Here is a 21,422-nt window from a genome sequence, read left to right as displayed (position 1 = left end):
TAAGCGTATATATATGCATAAGATACGTATGCATCTATGCGTTTAGCGAGAAGAACTTTTAGAGGAACTTGAGATCATGATTTTTATACACCGTTATATTGCCTGTATATGTACATATTTATCTATTATGTAAGCTCGAAAAGGTTTCTTACTAATATAAAAAATACTACATCGTAATAAATATCTGGATGTATTATATATTGAACATTTTTATTCTTTCAATTTCGTATTTTTCACTGTAACACTTTTTTTTTTATTTCACGGAAGATGTACATTTTAAGCTTATATATAAAATACACCAAATACCTATTTCTTCTAAACAAGAAGGAACCGAAGCAGACGAAAAAGAAGAGAAAGAAGAGGAAGCGCGAAAGTCCTGCCACGTCCGGTCCCCAGACTTTCGTTACTTTTGCTGCCGGGCGTAAAGTCGCACGACAAAGTTAAAGCACGCCCGGCGCAAGCTCCTTTTACTTTATAAATAATAAATTTGCAGGAGGAGAACGCGGGGTGGTAACGCAAGATAAAGAGAAAGAGAGAGAGAGAGAGAGAGAGAGAAAGGAGGGACCAAAAAGAGATGGTTGGTAATAAAGAGACGGCAGTAAGAGCGCCGAAGTGACGTCCTGTGTCGCGGAGCCATAAAACTGGGCCCCGGGATCTCCAGCTTACACTCTTATTAAAACGTCGTCCTGCATATTGACGGTTATTGATCACCCTTCGGTACACGTCGCCGATTTTACGATATAAGGGCGAAGCCACCTTGAAAACAACCAACGGAGGAGTATCAAAGAATTTCTTTATCCTCGAAGATTTCAATATCGATTTATAATTTCAATTTTATCGATCGATTCGTTCTTTATTCCACCAGAGATTAATATATAGATATATATTTCTTATTTCTAATTAATAATTATCATACTACGGAATAGTTAATCAATGAACATATGAAATGCCTCCATGAATTCTTGATGAATTACTTGTTAATTGTTAATATTACAATTAAATATCCCATTGGAAATTTTGAATAAGGCATTAATTATTATTTATTTACGAAAATTATTTCATTCCGGATAAACTTGTATATTATTTTAATAATTAAAATAATTCGAGAAGGAATTCTCAAGAAAATTTATTAAAATTATATAGCAGCTGTTAGATAAGTTAGAATGGATCATTGACTACGATGAATCGTTTTAAAGGTACGTGATTTAAATCCTGATTTATTACATGTGTCGTAGTATTGCAAGATCGGTTCAGGACTCATTGACACCTGAAGCTAATTGCGCCATCTGCATTCTTTAAAACAAGTTGTGCTTCAAACTGAATAGAAAATAAGGTATTAAAGAAGTTCTGTTTTACCCACAGAACAAACATAAGCCACTAATAGTAGAACTCTGTTTTATCTGCCAAACTATCAATCGCTCATTCGCTACCTTACTACTACTATCACTATACTACTACTATTACTATTACTACTACTACTATTATTAACACATTCATTGATCTACTTTAATCTAGCTTCTTTCCTCAAGTCTGTCCGATATAATTGTTCCTGTTCAGCATAACCTTGTGGATCTTTGAAGTGCACAAGCTTCTCCTTTACAACAAGGCAATACATCCCAAAAAAGTCCTTACAAAGGAATGACTATTGTTGTAACTAATAATAAATAAAGATTAAACACGTAAATTTAAAATACAATACTATATCATTTTAGTTAAAATGAATTAATTTTAAAAGAAACTAATGAAGTATATTTTAAAAGAAAAAGTAACAAATTATTATTAACAAATTTGTTTCTTAATAACACTATTCTATAAGATAAAGTTTTTATACAAAACTCGTATTCTTAGATATATACACATAGAAATAATTTAAAAACATTACTTTGATGTTCTACAATATGATGGTAGTGACATCTCTCGGAAACTTATGCAATTGATAATGAAAGAAATTATTCTTGGTAACTTTAGCTTATCGTTCTCTACTTAACCGATCAACGGTATATCCGTATTATTTTCTAATATATATATATATATATATATTATTATTGTACCTATATTCTCCATCAAATCTACATATTTCAGTTTTATTGTTGTTATTATTTTTTCTTATATGTTATATTTTATTACATATATATTCCATCACAGGTAGCATCGAACTAATGGCTATTTAAATATGTTTTAGCTATGTATAAATAATTAAATTTAAATATGTATAAGTAATTAATAAGAAACAATAAGTGTAAGAAATTAATAATCGTACAATTAACGAACATTCTTCAAAAAAGTATAATCTGGCATATGGCTTTTTCTTTTGCTTTTACCAAATCAATCGGAATGCAAAAGAATACCAACTTGATTTTTTAAATATTATTTTATTATACTCTGTATACATTATATATTGTTTAAATAATTATAAAATAATCTAAGGTATAAATTATTTATATTAATCAAAATTACGTTATATTCAACTTGTGTTAAGAGCTTTGTAATGTTTAAACAAATAGATTATCTTATAATTATTAAGTCTACTTAATGTACATCGATTAAACGAATGTAAAATAATCATTTAATGCGAAGAAATATAAATGGAAAAAGCTGAGATATATACTGAAAGCTAATTTACTTGACAATGTCAAAATCATATGTTCACTAAGAGTTGAATTTTCCTAATCTATGAAATAGATTTCCATTCATGTACTAGAAATTTCGTTTTTTGTGATACTTCAAAATCTGAATCTATATATATATATATATATATATATATATATGTATATATATAGATATACTTTCTTTCTCTTTTCACATATTTTATTATTAAAATGCTCTATGTACATTTCGTTCAAATATCGACAAGAGTTATATATATATATGCTTAATAATAACATCAATCACCATTTCCATTATGTATTTAATTATATGTGAGTATCATGAATGCTGTAGACTCAGAGTTATACCATTTGATACGTTTTTTTCTACACGTTTCTGAAACAATCATAGAAACAAATAATTTTACAGATATTTCTAAATCAATTTCCTTTTTATAGACATTTTACGAACCATTTATAAGTTTTTTTCCAAACTCTCCATCGCCAAAACATCCAACTAATGGCACTCTTGGAAAAAATCCTTTAAATATAGTTGATTCTACATTACGTTCCTTAAATGTATTCGTACCACGTACACAACAAGCGAACATGAATCCTATAGAATGTTTTTTCAATTGTACACTGTCTTTAAAAGTCCTTAATTTATCTTCAACCCTTTCTTTAGTATTACAATTTGCATCCAAAAGTATAGAACATATTCGCATTTGTATACCATTTATTATAATGGCAACGCAATTCGCACTGTTTTTACATACACGTGCATTATTTATAGAAGTACAAACTGATAAATTTTTAGCAATCCCACCCCATATAGAAGCTCTTTTGTTCGGTAACCTATATAAAAAGAAATTCTAGATATTTATAAATACAATTGTACAATCTTCATGAATGTAAAACTTTGTATAATAAATATTAGAAATATTACCAATTTTTGGATGATTTCAATAGACTTAGTGCTATAGAACGACCACTCCAATCGCACAATAAGATCAAACAACTGGTTTTACGACAATCGTTATTGAAGGGTGTCTCAAATTCATTTTTTAACTGATTGCAATATGTTTCTTTCAAGTTCTTCCAATCGTACGCATTAAAAGTAATCGTTGAAATTTTTATATTAGGTACTTCCGGAAAAAACATGGATACAATGTTGTGACTGTCTTCTTCGGATTCTGTATTATTTATTACAACGCCGTAGGTGTTCAATGATATCGAATCACAATTAGATGGTAAATTATCACAATGGCATCCTTAAAAAAATCAAACTACCCTAAGTAACAATTCATTTCATGAATCAGTATGTAATTAAACGTACTTTCTGAAAGTGGATCTTCACTTCCAACAGTAAAAAAAACAGTTAAACTAGGTTTAACTGTTGAACATTCTATAATTTCTTGTTTTAAGCGTTCCCAAGTAAAAACCATATATCTCGATTTTCTTTTATTTTTTATAATGCACGACGGACCTCTCGTTCTTTTTTCACTATTTGCCACTTCCAACCAAGATCTATAATTATGGAAAAATCTTTCAATATGTACAATCTTTATTTTCCAAATAGACTTTTCATTATCGTATGTTATAAATGCCTGTTATAATTATACCTGCAAACCTGTGACGCATTAGACAAATCCAAACCATTTAAATATTTAAAAATAATACACAATACGTCGTAGGTTAACTTTTGCCATGATTTGAAAATGTTTTTATGATCCTTAGTATTTTCATCTTCATTTTTTTCTTTACTTCTTCCAACATGAGTCCTTTTACGTAATTGCTCCATTCACAATGATATTCAATATAAAAATATATTTATTTCAATCTTGATTAATCAAACAAATATTATAAACAATATTATATCAAACGATATAATTTTAATTGCTTGTCAAAGTATGATTAATTTCATGAATGTATATTATAAACAAATGAATATAAATCAAACTTGTATAGTTTTGATGTAAACCTTATGTCAAACAAATAAATTTTACGAAAAGCGATATTTATTATTCTACGGTGTATCACAAACATTCCAGGGACAGACGCAATCTTAAGGCCGATTTCCAAGTAGATGGTTCACTACTTAATTAAATTCAACATTCGTTTATTAGTTATTTCTTGTCGAAAACTGTAAATTATACAAACATGAATAATCTGTAAAAGATTTTGTAGATACGTGTTACATATTGTCAATAATTCACGTAATATCTACAAATCTAGTTTGTCAATGATACAAATAGTGTATGTAAAAAACTTTCATCAATATTTAGTAATATTTTACGAATTGTGTTTAACTGTAATTACTGTAATTAGCCATTCTCGCTTCTTAAGATATTTTTAAAATAATACTCCAAAATGGCAAAATGAAAATAGCGATGAAGTTTTTTTTCTTTTTTTTTTTTTTTTTTTTTTTTTTGTTTTTTGACTCCTTCAATACTGACTCTGATATAGAAAGTGATAATAACGTTAGTACTAATTCTGATAGCGATATAATTCCATTAAAGCGACAAGCGAGACAATTAGTGAAGTAGAAGAAAATGACGAAAATGAGAACAGTAGTATGGATGAATTTATTACCTGGAGATTAGTTACGTACAAAGATCAGTCGCAATCAAAAATTCATTTTTCAACGGGACATAAAATTATTGAACCTAATGTAACTGTTCATTTTACGGAACCTATCGCTTTTTTCAGACTCTTCTTTCACTGCTTGAAAAAATTCTATTAGAAACAAATAAATATGCTAAAAATAAAATGGAACAGCAGAATTTATCTAATGGATCAACGTAGAAAACAATTGGGTCGATTCGATGAAAGAAGAATTAAGGCCTTTTTTGGGCGTAATCCTTAACATGGGTACTATACCAGTTCCTAATATGAAATGCTATTGGAATAAGAATATATGGAACATTTTATGTTGGAACAACTTGTAGGTAATTTGTAGCATCTTCAAAATCAGAAAGACCATCGTCCTCAGATAAAGAGGAAAGGCTTAATGAGAAACTACATGTATTGTATGGCACTGTCAAAACATAAAAAGCAAAAATTGTTCTACATGTTCAAACAGAAATATCTAATTATTTTTGTGACAGTCGAAAATCAGGACTTCATGTTGGAGACTCTTTTGAAAGTTACCACACGAATGAAGAATTATAAAATATAATTTTTATATAACAATATAACATTAAAATATATTATTATGTAAATATATATATATATATCTAAAGTTTGTTTATCCTTCATAATCTTGCATATTATCTATCACTGCTCGTTCTCAACGGAAATTAATTCCGACCAGTACGATACCCATGTCTAAATTTAATACGACCGCAAAGAGTTAAATTGTATTTAATATATTTTCTATAATGATTCTTTAATAAATCTCCTTAATTGAAATTTATGTATGAACATATAAAAGTATTTTAATTATACTTAAGTTTAGTTTCTTCAGATAAATATAATTGTCTACAAACTTCTGTTATTGGTATATCCGAAACAGTGGGTATACCACCAGGAATAGTTTCTTTTCCATGTTGCGCATAATTATCAGTAATGGTTCTAATATCATCTATATCAGGAGTCATTAATAAATTCATAGCAGGATAAATGATAAATGCAAATGTAGCGAGAGCTGTTAAAGCCCAAATAGGAATTGCAATAGCCCAATATTTGGATGGATAATAAGATAAACCTAAGTAGTCTTTTAAAATGTTATCAGGTACTATGGACCATATGAGATAAAGTAAAAAAAGTAAGTTAGATCCAATGTACATAGCATATCCATAAACTGCTCTAGGAACATATGGTGCAGGCGTATGCTCCATCCTTTTTTTTTTTTTTTTTTTTTTTTTTTTTTTTTTTTTTTTTTTTTTAATACATAAACAGACAAACAATTCTTATATTTAAACCAAGTATATTAGAAACTAATAATAATCGTACATAGGTTCTGGTGGTCCAAATTGTTGTATAGTTTCTGTAACTAAGGTTAAACTGTCAAAGAAAGACGTAATGCCAACGCGAAGTTTACGTACTTCTGTACTGGAAAATGATCTGAAAGTGTAATATTATATGAATACAAATTTAATCGCTAAAATATAAAATTGAATAATGTATATCACGTACATTTGTAATTGATTGTCTTTCTGTTCTATTTTTTTAATAACACCAGATCTTGGAGGTTCCTTATCTACTCTGAGTACTTGGTAAACAACATCCGCTTCTCTTGTCGTTGCAAATGCTATCGAGAATTCTCTATTGAATATTTAATTTATAAATATTATGTATTTATGCAATATTTCTATTTAATTGAAAGTTATATATAAAGATACATACACTTTATAATCATTCATCGCAAATGTTATTAGAACAACTGACGTCTAACTAAACTAAACAAAACTAAATAAAGATGGCGGGATAATCACGTGTGCACATTTTCAAAGCAAGTTTTCAATGCAGCTTGTTATATCATGAAACAATCAATGGTTAGAGAAGATACTCGATATGTGGATTCATGTTTTTACATAACTTTTTGTTAATTATTAACTAAATCATATAATCATAAATTTTTAATCAAATGAATTAAAATTATAACTTATTTTGTTAATTTATTTCATCATATTAACACTATTCAACATTTGTTAAGCGTTGTTTTACAACTACTTTTATTCATACGATTGTGTATCGATCCTAAAGTATTCGACGTATACTGTTCTTGTGATTTCTTATACTTGAAATTATACCAAATAAAACACCTGAGTGGGGACAATCGAGAATAGCACAAGTAGGTAAGCCCATTTCTTCTCGACGAAAATTTTTCATTTATCTGTGACGCTTCACGTGGTGAATATAGAAGACAACATAACCAAGCAATCGTATAAATAATTACGTATGTAAAAAAAACATTACGTAGTACATTTTCTAAAAAGTATAAATCAAAATGGGACGCAGGAAGAGTAAACGAAAGCCACCGAGTAAAAAGAAAGCTATACAACCGTTGGACACACAATTTAATTGTCCTTTTTGTAATCACGAGAAATCATGTGATGTTAAAATGTAAGATTATTTTAATTATAAATAATATTTATATCAAGTTGTATTTCCTTATAACAATTTTCATTCATTTTTAGGGATAAATCTCGGAGTACAGCAAGAATTACATGCAGAGTTTGCTTAGAAGATTTTCAAACAACAATAAATCTTCTATCCGAGCCATTAGATGTATATAACGATTGGATCGATGCATGTGAAAGTGCAAATTAATATATTTTAATTTATATGTAAGGAGAAATTTAATTAAAATGTTTTATATTAGTTTATATATTATTCGGAATACTTGCATTATATTTTCATATAATAATGTCAGGAACTCAATCGAGAAGTATTCACGATGTGCAAACCAGTATTTTTCCTAGTTTTGTAATTGTCATGTTATATGTAAATATTATACAACTATATATATTCCAATATTAATCTTAATGGTAGAAGAGTATATCTGTAAGATAATTGTAATGAGACTATCTTTAAAATCTTTAAGATTTTTTAAATGTTTTAGTAATATAAACAAAATGAAATGACTTTCTGATATATTTTTACATAGATTTATGTCAAAAAAAAAAAAAAAAAAAAAAAAAAAAAAAAAAAAAAAAAAGTATATTACGTATATCAATGTATTCTATAAAATGAACAAAATATAAAACTCTTCTTATTGCATTTTGTCTAACCCTAAAGGTCGATCTTTTTTTTCTTTTTTCTTTTTTTTTTTTTTTTTTCTTTTTTCTTTCCCCCTTTTTTCTTTTTTTTTTTTCTCTTTTTTTTTTTTCAAATGAACAAAAATAAAGAGAATTATTCAAGATTTCGGCAAATAGCTTTTCTTTTTTTCTTTCCTTCATTTTTGTTCCTTTTCCTTTTATATATAAAGTAATGATTAATTTATATATGTAGCAATGATATGGCAAAAAATGTTAAGTAACAGCGTACGGAAAGATGAAAAGAGGGAGAGAGAGAGAGAGAGAGAGAGAGAGAGAGAGAGAATGGAAATAAAAAAAAAAAAAATGTTAGAAATGTAATAGGAATCAAGGGACTGTTCTCTCGCAATAGCTCTCTCTCCATAGAATGATGGTATTCTGGCGCAGTCAAGATGGCGTTCGATCGAGAGGAATACGCTCACTAGAAAAAGTACGTGGAAAAAAATGCCGCGTAAAGGCAAGAGCGACGCGTGCGAACGTGCTTGAAGTTTCGCTTTTGTCGTTTAAAGATTTCGATAACCTCGTGATCGTCCGCCATCCGGGCGGGCCGAATTTTAAAATGCCGACGTGGAAGAGCTCAGACGTAATTAGACGGGATACCAGATTCGTTTGCTGATTCTCAAACGCGTTTGCCGGAGAACCGCGATCGTCGAGCGGCGAACAACGACGCTATGGCGTCCATCGGAGCCGTGTATGTGTGTGTCAATTTTTCATCTACAATTAACGACTAATTAAATGGTCACTTCTTAACTCACGAACAGCAACAGGATCGTAAGAGATTTTCTTTTAAATCAATCATTATACAAAGGGATTTCTTGATAGCTCTTAAACGAGTTGCATACTTAAAAAACACAAACACTTTTCTGAACTGCCTGGCTTTCCTTCTGTACGTTTGACAGTTCTTATATTTCAATTAACTCAAATACCATTATGAATGTCTCATCGCGTTTAAGATTCCGATTATATCGGTATCATTTTCTATGCACCTTCGTAAAGATATGTTCTAACCCCAATACCAGGCATCATAAACTGTTTGATTGTCGCCAATGTTCTCGCGGGGGTCAAAGCATTTAACGAGCGTGTGTCCATTAGGCACTTTCCAAAACTGATTTAAACATATTCGCCTATACGAATTGATAGAAAAAAGTTGTTGTCAAATAAAGATAATATAAAGTACTATCTTTCTATTTACTACTTTTCAGAATGTTTTTACATTAGGGTATTGTACCTTTATTTCCAGTATATGCCATTTATACCATTCATAATAATTTCTCCAACATATTTCATAGAGAGGAATAAATATTTATACAATATCAAAGATAAGTATATAATAATGGAGACCATAGAAAGTATGTATTATTACAGGTATAAGGGAATAGAAAATTATGAATGAACAATGTAAGAGACAAATATAAACGTCACAGTTGTCACAGTGTTGTGTACAAAAGTGTTAAGACATTCCATGATTTGGTATGATATTTTGAGGGGATATATATATCCTGATTTACTAGATTTTGCACATCATGTCTAATAGTTTGGACAGCTTTTTAACGCGTATTGGGGATGTCACTATTGAACGTGTGACACCTCGTGGGGGCCCTAAATCTAATGAAGCAGCAGTTCAGAATGAACCTTCGACAAATACAAATATGAATAATGCAGAACCACAGACGGCTAACGAGGAGAGCTCCGAAGAGTCCAGTGGGGAATCATCCGACGGGGAACAAGAAAAGAAGCATGGTGCCCTGCATACGGAAGAAATAGAAGAAATACATTCAGAAGGTTCAGGAGACGACATGGATCTGGACGAAACAATCGATTCTCAGATCGGTGTGAGGGTAGATTCTGAGAGGCAAAGTCATTGTCCGGCCGAAGAAGATGACGAAGAACCAGTTAATATTTTGGATACTTTACCATTGGAAGGTTTGTATTGAACTTAATACAATATTACAATAGTAAAATTGGACAAAAAAGATTATATATTTAAATATAAATTAAATCTCTGATTCTATTTTTAAAAAAGGGGCGCCGATTGAAGGGCAAGAGGTATCTGAAGCTGACTTACTTGGAAAACCTATTTCCAAGGATACAGATGACGAAAGTGTGGATAATGAGAAAACAGGATCTCATTCTGGAGCAGAAGATGGGATAGATGGTAATAAGAGGCATGGAGATTCTGAACATTCTGAAAATGTAAAAAAGAAACAAAAAAAAGATGATGGTACTGAAGAGTCCACATCAGAATGCGAAACAAAAGCAGAGAAAAAGTTAGCAAATATGAGAAGAAATATCCGTGAGGTTATGGATGAAACTCAACTTGACGAAGCCACATTATCGGCTCAACGACAAGAAATGGAACGTTTGCGACGAGTACAAGAACAACAAAGGATAATTCGAGAAGTACAACGTCAAATGACAATTAATCGTCAAAATAATAAAACACAAACCAGAGTGATTAGTCTCTTACAAGGTAAACAAAATCAGGCAGGAACTACAATTTCCCAATCATCCTCCTCATCATTATCATCTTCGTCTACTCAAGTTCGTTTACCTAATACTGTACTATTGAAAGTAAATTCGAGTTCAGGAACAGGATCTCAAACAGGTTCTAATCTACAGTCTGGACAGATTCAAAGAAAATCCATAGAAGGAACACGTTGGCAAAAGGGTAGAGGTGTTTACCCAAATGCTCAGACATCTATATCACGAGTACCAAATCGTTCTGTTGGTCCAACTATGTTACAACAAAGAATAAGAATGATGACACCTTCTGTAAGCATCTCACCCGTGGTTCCTAAAAAAGAACCTATTGATAGACCAGAATATTATTCTGATTCTGATGTATCTGATATTGAAGCAGAAGAAGCATTGCGTGAGAAACATATGCATCTGGCACGAAAAATGTCAAGTGGCCCTAAATCTCAAAAAGTAGCAAAAGGTAAAGATGTAGTAACAATATCTAGTTCTAGCGAAAGTTCAGACGACGATTGCATAGTACTAAGTGATCCTAGCGGAGAAGAAGAAACTGACAATGAAGATGATCCATCTAATTCAGGCATGCATACAAATGATAGATACAACATTCCAGATGAACATGGTAGAGTCTTAATCAATGTAGGGCATCCTGAGATCGAGCCAGATGTGTTTTTAGCTCCTCAGGTAGCACGTATCATTAAGCCACATCAAATCGGTGGTATACGTTTTCTATATGATAATATTGTTGAAAGCATTGAGAGGTACAAAACTAGTTCTGGATTTGGGTGTATATTGGCACATAGTATGGGCTTGGGTAAAACACTTCAAGTAGCTAGTTTTTGTGACATTTTTTTTCGGTGTACCACTGCCAAGACTGTACTTTGCATTATGCCTATTAATACTTTACAAAATTGGTTGGCTGAATTTAATATGTGGTTACCATATGAAGATCCTACATCCATGGAAAAGAATAATAAAATTACGAATATAAAGTCAGAATCTGAAATGGAATCTAAGTCAGAAATTAAAGAAGAATGTGGTAGCCAAAGTGATATGTCAAACATATCCAGGCCTATAAGTACGGAATCTGCTCATCGCTATGGACAAGAAAATGTACCACAGTCCTTAAATATTATGTCAGAAAATCCATATACTCATCAAGGATATGAAAATCATATGATGTCAAGTTATGTTCAGGACAGTATGTTAGGTAAAACAATGCCGGATCATCATCCACGTATCAATCCAAACTATCCCGGCGATATTACTCAATCTTCAATGTATAATACTAATCCAAACTCTATACCTAATTTTGATCCTATGAAACCAGAATTAAATTGTCATGCCATGCAAGGTAGACCAAATATACCTCCACCAAATATATCACCATTGAATATACCACCACCTAATTTACCTCCATCCAATTTACCTCCTCCCAATTTACCTCCTCCCAATTTACCTCCTCCCAATTTACCTCCTCCCAATTTACCTCCTCCCAATTTACCTCCTCCCAATTTACCCCCACCCAATTTACCTCCACCAAATTTACCTCCACCAAATTTGCCTCCACCAAATTTAGCTCCACCAAATTTACCTCCACCAAATTTACCTCCACCAAATTTACCTCCACCAAATTTACCTCCACCAAATTTACCTCCACCAAATTTACCTCCACCCAATTTGCCTCCACCCAATTTGCCTCCACCCAATTTACCTCCACCTAAATTTGGTATGGAAAATCAGAATTCTAACATGTATACTACTATGGAAAATCAATCACAAGGAACAATGTTCTCAGATATGGAGAATAGAAATTCTGGGCCTATGTATCCCAATAATCATCCGTCTGGACCAATTTATTCGAACTATAATAATCCTCCAAATACTTTTCCCAATTATACGAATCAATCTCGGCAAGATTTGGATCATGAGCCAAAGAAAGAGAATATTTTACATCAAAATACAGAAATTAATGTGAAGAGAGAACCAGAAGACACAATAAAAAAAGAAGAAGGTACAACTAAAGAAGAAATAGGAGAAGATAAAAAGAATATAGAAAAAGTCAAAACAACCTATATGGTGGATGCTCCTATTGGTATGGAATTAAGACCAAGACATTTTCGTTTACATATTTTGAATGATTCGCACAAAACTATGACAGCTAGAGCTAAAGTTATTCAAGAATGGCAAACAGGAGGTGGTGTTTTATTAATCGGATATGAATTATATAGGCAATTATCTATGAAAAAACCAAACAAAGCAAAACGAAAACGAGGTCAGCCCTTTAAAGATACGGTCGATGTTGAAGAAGAAGACAAAAACAAAGGTTTATTGGATGAGATGCATTCTGCATTAGTTAGTCCTGGTCCAGATTTAGTTATTTGCGATGAAGGACACCGCATAAAAAATTCTCATGCTAGTATTAGTATGGCTCTAAAACAAATGCGTACAAAACGAAGGATTGTATTAACTGGTTATCCATTACAAAATAATCTCCTTGAGTATTGGTGTATGGTTGATTTTGTAAGACCTAATTATTTAGGAACTAAAAGTGAATTTTGTAATATGTTCGAAAGACCAATTCAAAATGGTCAGTGTATTGATTCTACACCACAAGATATTCGCTTAATGCGATATCGAGCACATGTGCTGCATGCTCTGTTAGAAGGTTTTGTACAGAGAAGATCACATTCGGTACTCCAAGTGTCATTGCCACGTAAAGAGGAATATATTCTTCTTGTTAGAATGACACCACATCAACGTAAACTCTATGATACTTTTATGAATCAAGTTGTTAAAACACGAGCAGTTCCAAATCCTTTGAAAGCCTTTGCTGTTTGTTGCAAAATTTGGAATCACCCAGATATATTATATTACTTTCTTAGAAAACGTCAAGCAAACGAAGAGGATGATTTAGACTTAGAAGAAACAATAGGAGAAAAATTAATACCTGGTGGAAAACGATCAAAAGCTCGTCAGTCAAAAGGAGAATCTAAGAAAGGGAAGAAAACAAATACAACTATAAAAAATAAGCCTGCAGCAAGTGTACAACCTAATCCTTCTTCGTCCAATGTTGATAATACGGAAGGAGACAGTACACATTCTAATACAAAACAGAATAATTATACCAATTATTCTATGCCTACGAATAATTCAGGATATTCAAATTCTATGTCACAGGCACCTTATCCTGGGTATCAAAATTATCGTTCGAACGATCAAAATACATATTACAGAAATGATAATAATCACGGGGAATATAATGAATTCTATAACAATCAAGGTCAACAAAGATATGGAAATCAACCCTTTCCAACATATACACAAAATACTAATTATAATTCTGCACAAGGATATAACAATCAGTCACAAAATTATATACCACCAAATGATCAATCTGTTAATCATCCACAAAGATATCCTTCGGGACCACCTAATTCGGATTTTCGTCCCGATCAAAATCAAGGAAATAATTATGAAACATCTGGAATATATCCACGTCAACCATATACATCATATCCTGATCAAGGACGTAATTACGGAACATCGGTAAATCAAGGGCCTAATAATTATTCTCAAGTCTCAAATCAGACCTCTGCCTTTCAGGCTCAATTACCTAATCAATCTAATAATATACCCGTTCCTGAATATTCGCCTTATGCTCCGCAAAATCAAGCTCAGAATTATGGCAATGCTGCTGGACAAACGAATCCTATATATACACGAAATGATAATCAACCTTTACAAACTTCTGCTCTAGGATATACTCCTAATCAAGGAAATCAGAATGCAGGACCTCCACCACAAACTGGAGGATATCTTTCGAATCAACAAGGACAGAATCCACCATCTAATCAAAGTCGTGGCTTTTCTCCAAATCAACCAAACCAAAATCTTGGATTACAGAATTCATCTCATGGTTATGGAAATCAGCAAACACAAGCAATGCCACATCAGAATCAACAGCATGGCTATCCAACACAAGTGAATCCTAATTCTGCTCCACAAACACCTCTTAATTTCAACCAACAAACTTCAAATTCAATACCACAAAATCAATCTCATGGATATATGACAAATCAACAAAATCAAGCTCCCATTTCACAGAATCAAATGCGTGGATATCCTCCAGCATCAAATCAAATCAATGTACCACAAAATGCTACATATCCACAAAGTCAAACAGCACCCAGTACTAATATTTCGAATCAAGTACATGCCTATTCGTCCGATCAACAAGGACCCAATGCAAGCACATCGAATTCTATGCATGGATATCCTCATCTTGTACCATCATCAACTTCACAAAATTCATCGTCTACATATCCACCTCCACAGCAAAGTCAACAACCAGCTGCTCCACCTAATCAGAATCATGGATATACTACTAATCATCAAGGATCAACATCACAAAACTCTACTCATAGATACAATACAGCACAACAAGGACAAATTTCTCAACCTCAAAATCAGACATTATCTTATTCTCAAAATCAACAGTCACAGAATTCAACTTTAAATCAAAATGACCAACTTTATCCACGAAACGATAATCAGCAGCAATCGCAAAATTATACATCAACAAGCGCACCTCACGAATTTCCGAACGATCGTCAAGGTGGAACCACATCTGCAAATTCTACGACTAATTATCCGCCTAATCAAACACAAACGCAGAATCCCATTTTGTCAACTTATCCTTCTGATGGTTCACATCAAAGTCAGGTTGGACAAATAAAAGGACCTGATGATCCATATTGGCAACGTGATTATTCTGGACAACCATTTCGGACGGATCAATGCAATGATACATATTACAGAGATCCTAATGTAAATAGGTTTCAGAATAATTATTTCCCTTCACAAAGCTATTCTAATCAGTCTTATGATTATGCAGGAAATCATAATACCGATGTAAATACTCGCTCTGACGATCCTAAAACTTCTCAAGCAAATATGGGTCCTCATATACAAAATGCTGGTGCTTGTGATAAAAGCAATAAGGATATGCCATCTAATATAATCCCAAATCAGTCCATGCATCAGAGTAATCTTTCTAATAAATCGAGCTATAACACAGAAGCCAATTGTCCAAATTCTACAACTCCAGGACCTAGGTCAGTACAAGGACTTGGACCATCTCACAGTCCTCGATTAAGTCAGGTTGATTTATCTAAGGAAGAAGAAAAAGAGAAAGAAGAATTATTAGAAAAAGATAAAGATGATAAGTCGGATGACGAAATCCTTACAAAGGATGAAGAAAAAGAATGCAAAAGTTCTCCAGGAGGAAGAGAAGATCCTGGAATACCATATGATTGGGTAAATATATATATACATAACATATGATTTAATTGTTTAATTAAAACTGTTTAATAATTGTACGATATTATTTTAGGCGACGGAATTAATGAAAGGCTATGTACCTGGACTAATTGATGCGTCCGCAAAAATGACTCTTTTTTTCTGTATATTAGAAGAAGCGATACGTTTAGGAGATCGCGTCTTAGCATTTTCCCAATCATTATTTACATTGAATCTCATAGAAGACTTCTTATCCAGAAACAGTTTGAAATATCCAGACGGTCAAACGGATGCTTGGATAAAAAATGTTAATTATTATAGACTAGACGGAAGTACTAGTGCGTTAGAAAGAGAAAAACTTATCAATGAATTTAATAATAATCCAAAAATACATCTCTTTTTGGTATCAACGCGTGCCGGTTCATTGGGTATCAATCTCGTTGGAGCAAATCGTGCAATCGTATTTGATGCTTCTTGGAATCCTTGTCACGACACGCAAGCTGTATGTAGAGTGTATAGATATGGGCAGCAAAAGCCTTGCTTTGTTTATCGATTAGTGACGGACAATTGTCTTGAAAGAAAAATTTATGATAGACAAATAAGCAAACAAGGAATGGCTGACCGTGTTGTTGATCAATGCAATCCTGATGCACATTTATCTCTTAAAGATGCAACTACGTTGTCTTGGGATTGGGAGGAAGATAGTCAAGTACAAGATTTTTCTCAAACAAAAGATAGTTACTCAGACGAAGTTATGCATCGTGTATTAGAATGTCATTCTTCTCTTCTTACCAAACAGCCATTCCATCATGAAAGTCTTTTGGTAGATCGAAAGGATAAGAAGCTTAGTCAAGCGGAAAAACGATTGGCTCGTCGTGGTTATGAACTTGAGAAAATGGCTGCTAATTGTTCTAGACCAAGTTACAATTATGTTCCAGGAAATACGGCAACGAGAGGTAAAGGATCATTTTGTAATTTAGATTAAATTAATCAAATGTAGGGAAATAATTTATCTACTACATGATTTTATATGTAGCAGGAGGTTTACAAATTAGAGCTATTCGTGGTGGCGACACTGGTACCACATCAAAACCAGTAGCTTCTGTGAGACCGATGCAACAACGTGGTGCTGAAAGTTTAGGTTCCCGAAGTGTAACTGGAAGTAGGTGGATACCTGCAGAAGTATGGCAGAGACAAGGAATGAGCGCACAGGAGATGACATTACCCTTGGATGTAGTTATACCAACTAATTCACCAGACAAAGGAAGCATTGTATTGAAAGCAGGACAACGTGTGATGGTATTAAAAAGTCCTAAAGGAATCTATATGCAACTTGAATCTGGTAAAATCATTGCAATTAGAACTGCTCTTAAATTGAACCAACAGAAACGAGAAGAAGAGCCTAAAAAGGGTAAGTTGTTCTGTTCACAAATCTTCCAAGTATTTATTTGTATTTTACATGGACGAACTGATATAATTGTAAATTATATGATCTTAGGTCTATCCTCTATGGTTCAGAGGAACTCTAAACCCGAGGTTAGCTTCCCATTAAGAAATAATTCAGCAATTTCTATAATACCGAAATCATCAACAGGCAATCAGACTAGTGGACGACCAATTTCCAATAAATCCGGAAGTGGACCTGGTTATAGGCCATTTGCAGATAAAGAAATTTCAAAGAGACCAAAACCTGTTGCAACTGCAGCTGCTAAACCTTATTTAAATCAAGTTAATCTAACTAATCAGGTTTCTTTATCAAGATTACCAAAAGTCAAACAAGAGCCCGTTGATCATTCTACTCTTGGCGAAAATTCTAATTCTTCTGATGGACAAGTGAGAACAGAACAGAGAGTCGAGGAAGTTAGATTAGAGGACGTAGTCGCTGAAGTTAGTTCAAATACAGATTATAGTCCTGCCACTCATAATCGTATTTCTAATTCAGATACAGATTCTACTGTACAAAAGTCTTCTGAGGAGGGTACACAGGTTTATATACCTGATAATGTAACTAGCGCACAAAGTGTTCAAACGCAACACGATCAGTCAGAGTCAGAATTATCGGCGAAAGTAGATAAACAATGTTCACACCCAGAAGAGAAAGAGTCTACGAAAGTAGACGCTATAACGAGTTTTAATAATCCATTTTCTAACCAAAATGAAAAACGTGATACTGCAACTAACGATGATATTATAATAGAAGAACAATCACATCCAGCACCTTCTACTTCCGTACCACTGCAACCATTATTAACGCCGCAACCAGTATCATCAGCTATGCGAGTACCATCGACACCTTCTCTACTGAGAAGTACAGATGCACCTAAAAATGTTATAGAAACATCCAGTATGTCCGTTACGTCTGTATGTACCGGAACAAACACTACAACAACACCAAAAATAATAGAACCATGTGTACGCGAAGCAGCAGTTCAAGGAGATCCTGCTAATCTTCCACAAGGTTATCCTTATGCTCAGTATCCAAGGTACTACGACTATACAGATCCGAGATCACGTTCATTACCCAGCCCTTATGGGACATATTTTCCTGGCGTCCCGGCTCACACGACAAATCCTCGACTGCCAGTGGATACAAAGTCACAATCGGATGCAGTAAAGCCTATGGAAGATCGGGCGATGATGAATGTACCTACTGTATATTCTCAAGTACCTAGTACAACTGCCAAAACATTAGGAAATACAACTGAATCTAAAGCTACAGAGACAACTGTTACAACAACAGTAGCTACTGTCTTAAGTAGAGACGAAACACATATACCTACTGCGTTCAGTCATCCCACGAGTACTCGTTATCCTGGACCTTATCCACCTGGACCGTATGATCCATATTCGCAACATTATCCTCCAGCTCCGGGATCTACTGCTGCTTATCCACCAGGTGGTAAGTTTTATAAAACTCAATATATTATTATATTTTTAAAGGACATAAAAATATCTATATTAAATATTATACTAATTTTAAATATATAACGTAGGAGCACCAGGATATCCGGCTTACGGTGGACCGACATACAACACCGAATACGCTCGTATGTACTCGGCATTCCATGGTCCACCTCCACCGGCAGATCCGTATATGCATAGGGGCTATGCACCTCCCTCTTCACACCCTCCTAATTATTATCCACCCTTTCCTCATCCTCCTCCACCTTATCCAAATTATTCGTTTCTTTCACCATATCCTAATCCAAACATGCCCAGTGAACCACAACCACCAGCCCAGTAGAATGTTCGATTTATAGCGTAATTATTTTAATAATTTCGTGGGATGTCATATGTTATATGGATTTGAAGGCTGTCGGGTTTCAGATCAATAGCTTAATAGACTGAAGCTGTAAAACGCATCGATGTAAATAATTAGTTACAAAATATTGTATTAAGGAATACAATTGAAAAAAGAAAATTGTGTCTAAAACACTAATTCTATATCTAAAAGGATGAAACGATAATCGCCGTTAAAACTTTTAACTGTGCAATTTGTTAAAATGTTTAAAATACTTTAACCTTCATACAATTCTACGATGCGTTTGTTTAACTAATCTATTAATGTCTATAAGAGTGTAAGAATCACTTTTATGTTTGATCATCTGCAGTTTCATAAAATATTACGATTATTTATAATTTGTAATTTGATAATGCTGATTTTTTAGTTTATATTAATATAACCAGCTTTGCAAAACACAGGTAATTTTCGAATATTTTTAAAATACAGAAAGTCAATTGTCAATCGCAAATAATTATATTATTTACAGGATTAGCATCTACAATCATTCTGATTAAACTTATGATCAAATTATTTCGTGTACTAACGATATTTTATGTTTATTACAAAAATTTTGGCAGCTGTAAGGTTTTTTAATAACAATGGTAATGTGTTGGATTGTAATTACAGATGACACTAAGAAATTGAAATATGTTTCCATCACAGAAAGAATAACATAATGAAAGAGAAAGGAACGCTGTATACTATCAGTTAGCATTATGCACGTACACACTCTATACAAATCATTTTCATATACTCCATATATACAGACAAAAATTTATTCTCTAAACAATAGTATTTGCTATTTAAAAGGATACAAGTATCAGCATATTATGCGAACACATTGTGAAATCCACACCACAGCATTCCATCTTTTTAAATAGTCTTCTTTCAATATTGAAAAAAACTACAAGATTTGAAAACTGACTGTTCCTCCGTATATATTAACGTGCGAAGAGTAATGAATAGTTGCAAACTGTCCAATTTATGTATTGTAAAATTTAGAATCGTTATAATTATTATTGCATCATGCAATATTACATCTTAAATGAAATCTCTTTAAACTATTTTGCAAAGCATTGATGTTATTATACGACACATTGTCTAAGGTAATTTCGTGTGTTTCACGAGTCAGTTTGCAACATGCATCACACTTCCATAAAATAAGTTACGCGAATTGTGCATTACAATTTTTATTCATATGATCTTTACTAATTATTCCATGAAATTAGTCTTCGCAAGTGCAACATGTGCTGGATCTACGTGTCATCTTTGACTCTTTTTACGTACATTATACGTACAGTATTCACTTGAAACGTTTAGCAATCAGTATACAGTTTACAGCATCCTTAGCAAGTTGTATATGACTTCATATTAATACTAAACGTTGCGATTTCTTAAATAGATAATCTTACAGTAGTATGTAGGATTGTTGTTAACTAGAATGTCTTACAGTTAATGACTTAATGACTATCTTGGGATAGGTTTAAAAAAAAAAGAAAAAAAAAAAAAAAAAGAAAAAAAATACAGGAAATGCCATGATTTTCTCAAGCGGCTCTTCAAACTCGGAACTGTGATATTCCGTCATATTCTCGTATATCAAATTTTTGATTATAAGCTAATTTGTTTAGAGATAAAACTGATCTTTTAATTTTTACGTGAAATAAATAGAAAAAGAGAAGTCTCATTAACAATGCTTCGCGATCATAGACGAATCGAAATTATGCATTTACGGTAGTGTAAGTTAATCGGAAGTATGACTACGAGATTTCTCATCAATTTTCCAAGTACTATGTAAGAGCCGCATTGGCGTTTATCATGGCCAACCCTTCTGAAAATTATAGACGAATTATTATAGCAAAGTAAGCATTCATGCTACATATATTATTGGTACGTGTTTCTGATTGAATCTGTCACGTGGTTGATATTTCTAAAGTGACAGCACCTTATGAGTTTCTTATATGTATGGTGGTATGTTTCATAGGTTCTAAGTGTACAGGTATTGCATAACACGACACTCAT

At 32.7% G+C, this 21,422-nt stretch overlaps 5 protein-coding genes across 14 annotated transcripts; 2 read left to right on the top strand and 3 right to left on the bottom strand.

The window, feature by feature from the left end:
* Nucleotides 1-2,786: 2,786 nt before the first annotated feature.
* Nucleotides 2,787-4,785, bottom strand: LOC124954815 (F-box only protein 22-like). The gene is made up of 5 exons (XM_047508326.1): nt 4,208-4,785; nt 3,922-4,112; nt 3,532-3,856; nt 3,058-3,440; nt 2,787-2,982 (listed from the first exon to the last, which is right to left on the bottom strand). Exons 1-5 carry the CDS (start codon nt 4,384-4,386, stop codon nt 2,909-2,911), a joined length of 1,152 nt encoding a protein of 383 aa, XP_047364282.1. The 5' UTR covers nt 4,387-4,785; the 3' UTR covers nt 2,787-2,908.
* A 366-nt stretch (nt 4,786-5,151) lies between these two features.
* On the bottom strand, nt 5,152-6,424 carry LOC124954819 (phosphatidylinositol N-acetylglucosaminyltransferase subunit P). Its single transcript, XM_047508339.1, has one exon. It carries the CDS (start codon nt 6,422-6,424, stop codon nt 6,023-6,025), a length of 402 nt encoding a protein of 133 aa, XP_047364295.1. The 3' UTR covers nt 5,152-6,022.
* On the bottom strand, nt 6,420-7,085 carry LOC124954821 (EKC/KEOPS complex subunit Lage3). 2 transcript variants are annotated; one of them, XM_047508344.1, is made up of 3 exons: nt 6,933-7,085; nt 6,723-6,851; nt 6,420-6,650 (listed from the first exon to the last, which is right to left on the bottom strand). In XM_047508344.1, the coding sequence occupies exons 1-3, from the start codon at nt 6,947-6,949 to the stop codon at nt 6,524-6,526; spliced, it is 273 nt and encodes a 90-aa protein (XP_047364300.1). In that variant the 5' UTR covers nt 6,950-7,085; the 3' UTR covers nt 6,420-6,523. The 2 variants fall into 2 exon arrangements, with proteins under 2 accessions (XP_047364300.1, XP_047364301.1); XM_047508345.1 differs by having other exon boundaries at nt 6,723-6,837; nt 6,933-7,039.
* A 250-nt stretch (nt 7,086-7,335) lies between these two features.
* Nucleotides 7,336-8,174, top strand: LOC124954822 (transcription elongation factor 1 homolog). The gene is made up of 2 exons (XM_047508346.1): nt 7,336-7,652; nt 7,727-8,174. The coding sequence occupies exons 1-2, from the start codon at nt 7,537-7,539 to the stop codon at nt 7,857-7,859; spliced, it is 249 nt and encodes an 82-aa protein (XP_047364302.1). The 5' UTR covers nt 7,336-7,536; the 3' UTR covers nt 7,860-8,174.
* A 423-nt stretch (nt 8,175-8,597) lies between these two features.
* On the top strand, nt 8,598-21,270 carry LOC124954808. Of its 9 annotated transcripts, XM_047508298.1 has the most exons (8): nt 8,609-9,115; nt 9,710-10,267; nt 10,368-16,138; nt 16,215-16,829; nt 16,920-17,076; nt 17,157-17,531; nt 17,619-19,019; nt 19,114-21,270. In XM_047508298.1, the coding sequence occupies exons 2-8, from the start codon at nt 9,868-9,870 to the stop codon at nt 19,362-19,364; spliced, it is 8,970 nt and encodes a 2,989-aa protein (XP_047364254.1). In that variant the 5' UTR covers nt 8,609-9,115; nt 9,710-9,867; the 3' UTR covers nt 19,365-21,270. The 9 variants fall into 9 exon arrangements, with proteins under 9 accessions (XP_047364259.1, XP_047364254.1, XP_047364252.1 ...); XM_047508303.1 differs by lacking the exon at nt 19,114-21,270 and having other exon boundaries at nt 8,598-9,115; nt 16,215-17,076; nt 17,619-17,656; nt 17,715-17,990; XM_047508296.1 differs by having other exon boundaries at nt 8,610-9,035; nt 16,215-17,076.
* Nucleotides 21,271-21,422: the final 152 nt, after the last annotated feature.

Source organism: Vespa velutina, chromosome 16 (genome assembly GCF_912470025.1).
Source record: "Vespa velutina chromosome 16, iVesVel2.1, whole genome shotgun sequence".
NCBI classification, from domain to species: Eukaryota; Metazoa; Arthropoda; class Insecta; order Hymenoptera; family Vespidae; genus Vespa; species Vespa velutina.
Note: the sequence above shows the minus strand (reverse complement) of the source record. Positions and strands in the feature narration are given on the sequence as shown.

Coding starts and splice junctions, on each gene's coding strand:
- LOC124954815 (XM_047508326.1), bottom strand. CDS start 4,386: ATGGAGCAATTACGTAAAAGGACTCATGTTGGAAGAAGTAAAGAAAAA. Junction 4,113..4,207: donor AATGCGTCACAGGTTTGCAG/GTATAATTATAA, acceptor CCATAATTATAG/ATCTTGGTTGGAAGTGGCAA. Junction 2,983..3,057: donor TGGAAAAAAACTTATAAATG/GTTCGTAAAATG, acceptor TGATTGTTTCAG/AAACGTGTAGAAAAAAACGT.
- LOC124954821 (XM_047508344.1), bottom strand. Junction 6,651..6,722: donor AAAGACAATCAATTACAAAT/GTACGTGATATA, acceptor TTACACTTTCAG/ATCATTTTCCAGTACAGAAG.
- LOC124954819 (XM_047508339.1), bottom strand. CDS start 6,424: ATGGAGCATACGCCTGCACCATATGTTCCTAGAGCAGTTTATGGATAT.
- LOC124954808 (XM_047508296.1), top strand. CDS start 9,868: ATGTCTAATAGTTTGGACAGCTTTTTAACGCGTATTGGGGATGTCACT. Junction 10,268..10,367: donor GGATACTTTACCATTGGAAG/GTTTGTATTGAA, acceptor TTTTTAAAAAAG/GGGCGCCGATTGAAGGGCAA. Junction 17,532..17,618: donor AGAAGAAGAGCCTAAAAAGG/GTAAGTTGTTCT, acceptor ATATGATCTTAG/GTCTATCCTCTATGGTTCAG.
- LOC124954822 (XM_047508346.1), top strand. CDS start 7,537: ATGGGACGCAGGAAGAGTAAACGAAAGCCACCGAGTAAAAAGAAAGCT. Junction 7,653..7,726: donor AAATCATGTGATGTTAAAAT/GTAAGATTATTT, acceptor ATTCATTTTTAG/GGATAAATCTCGGAGTACAG.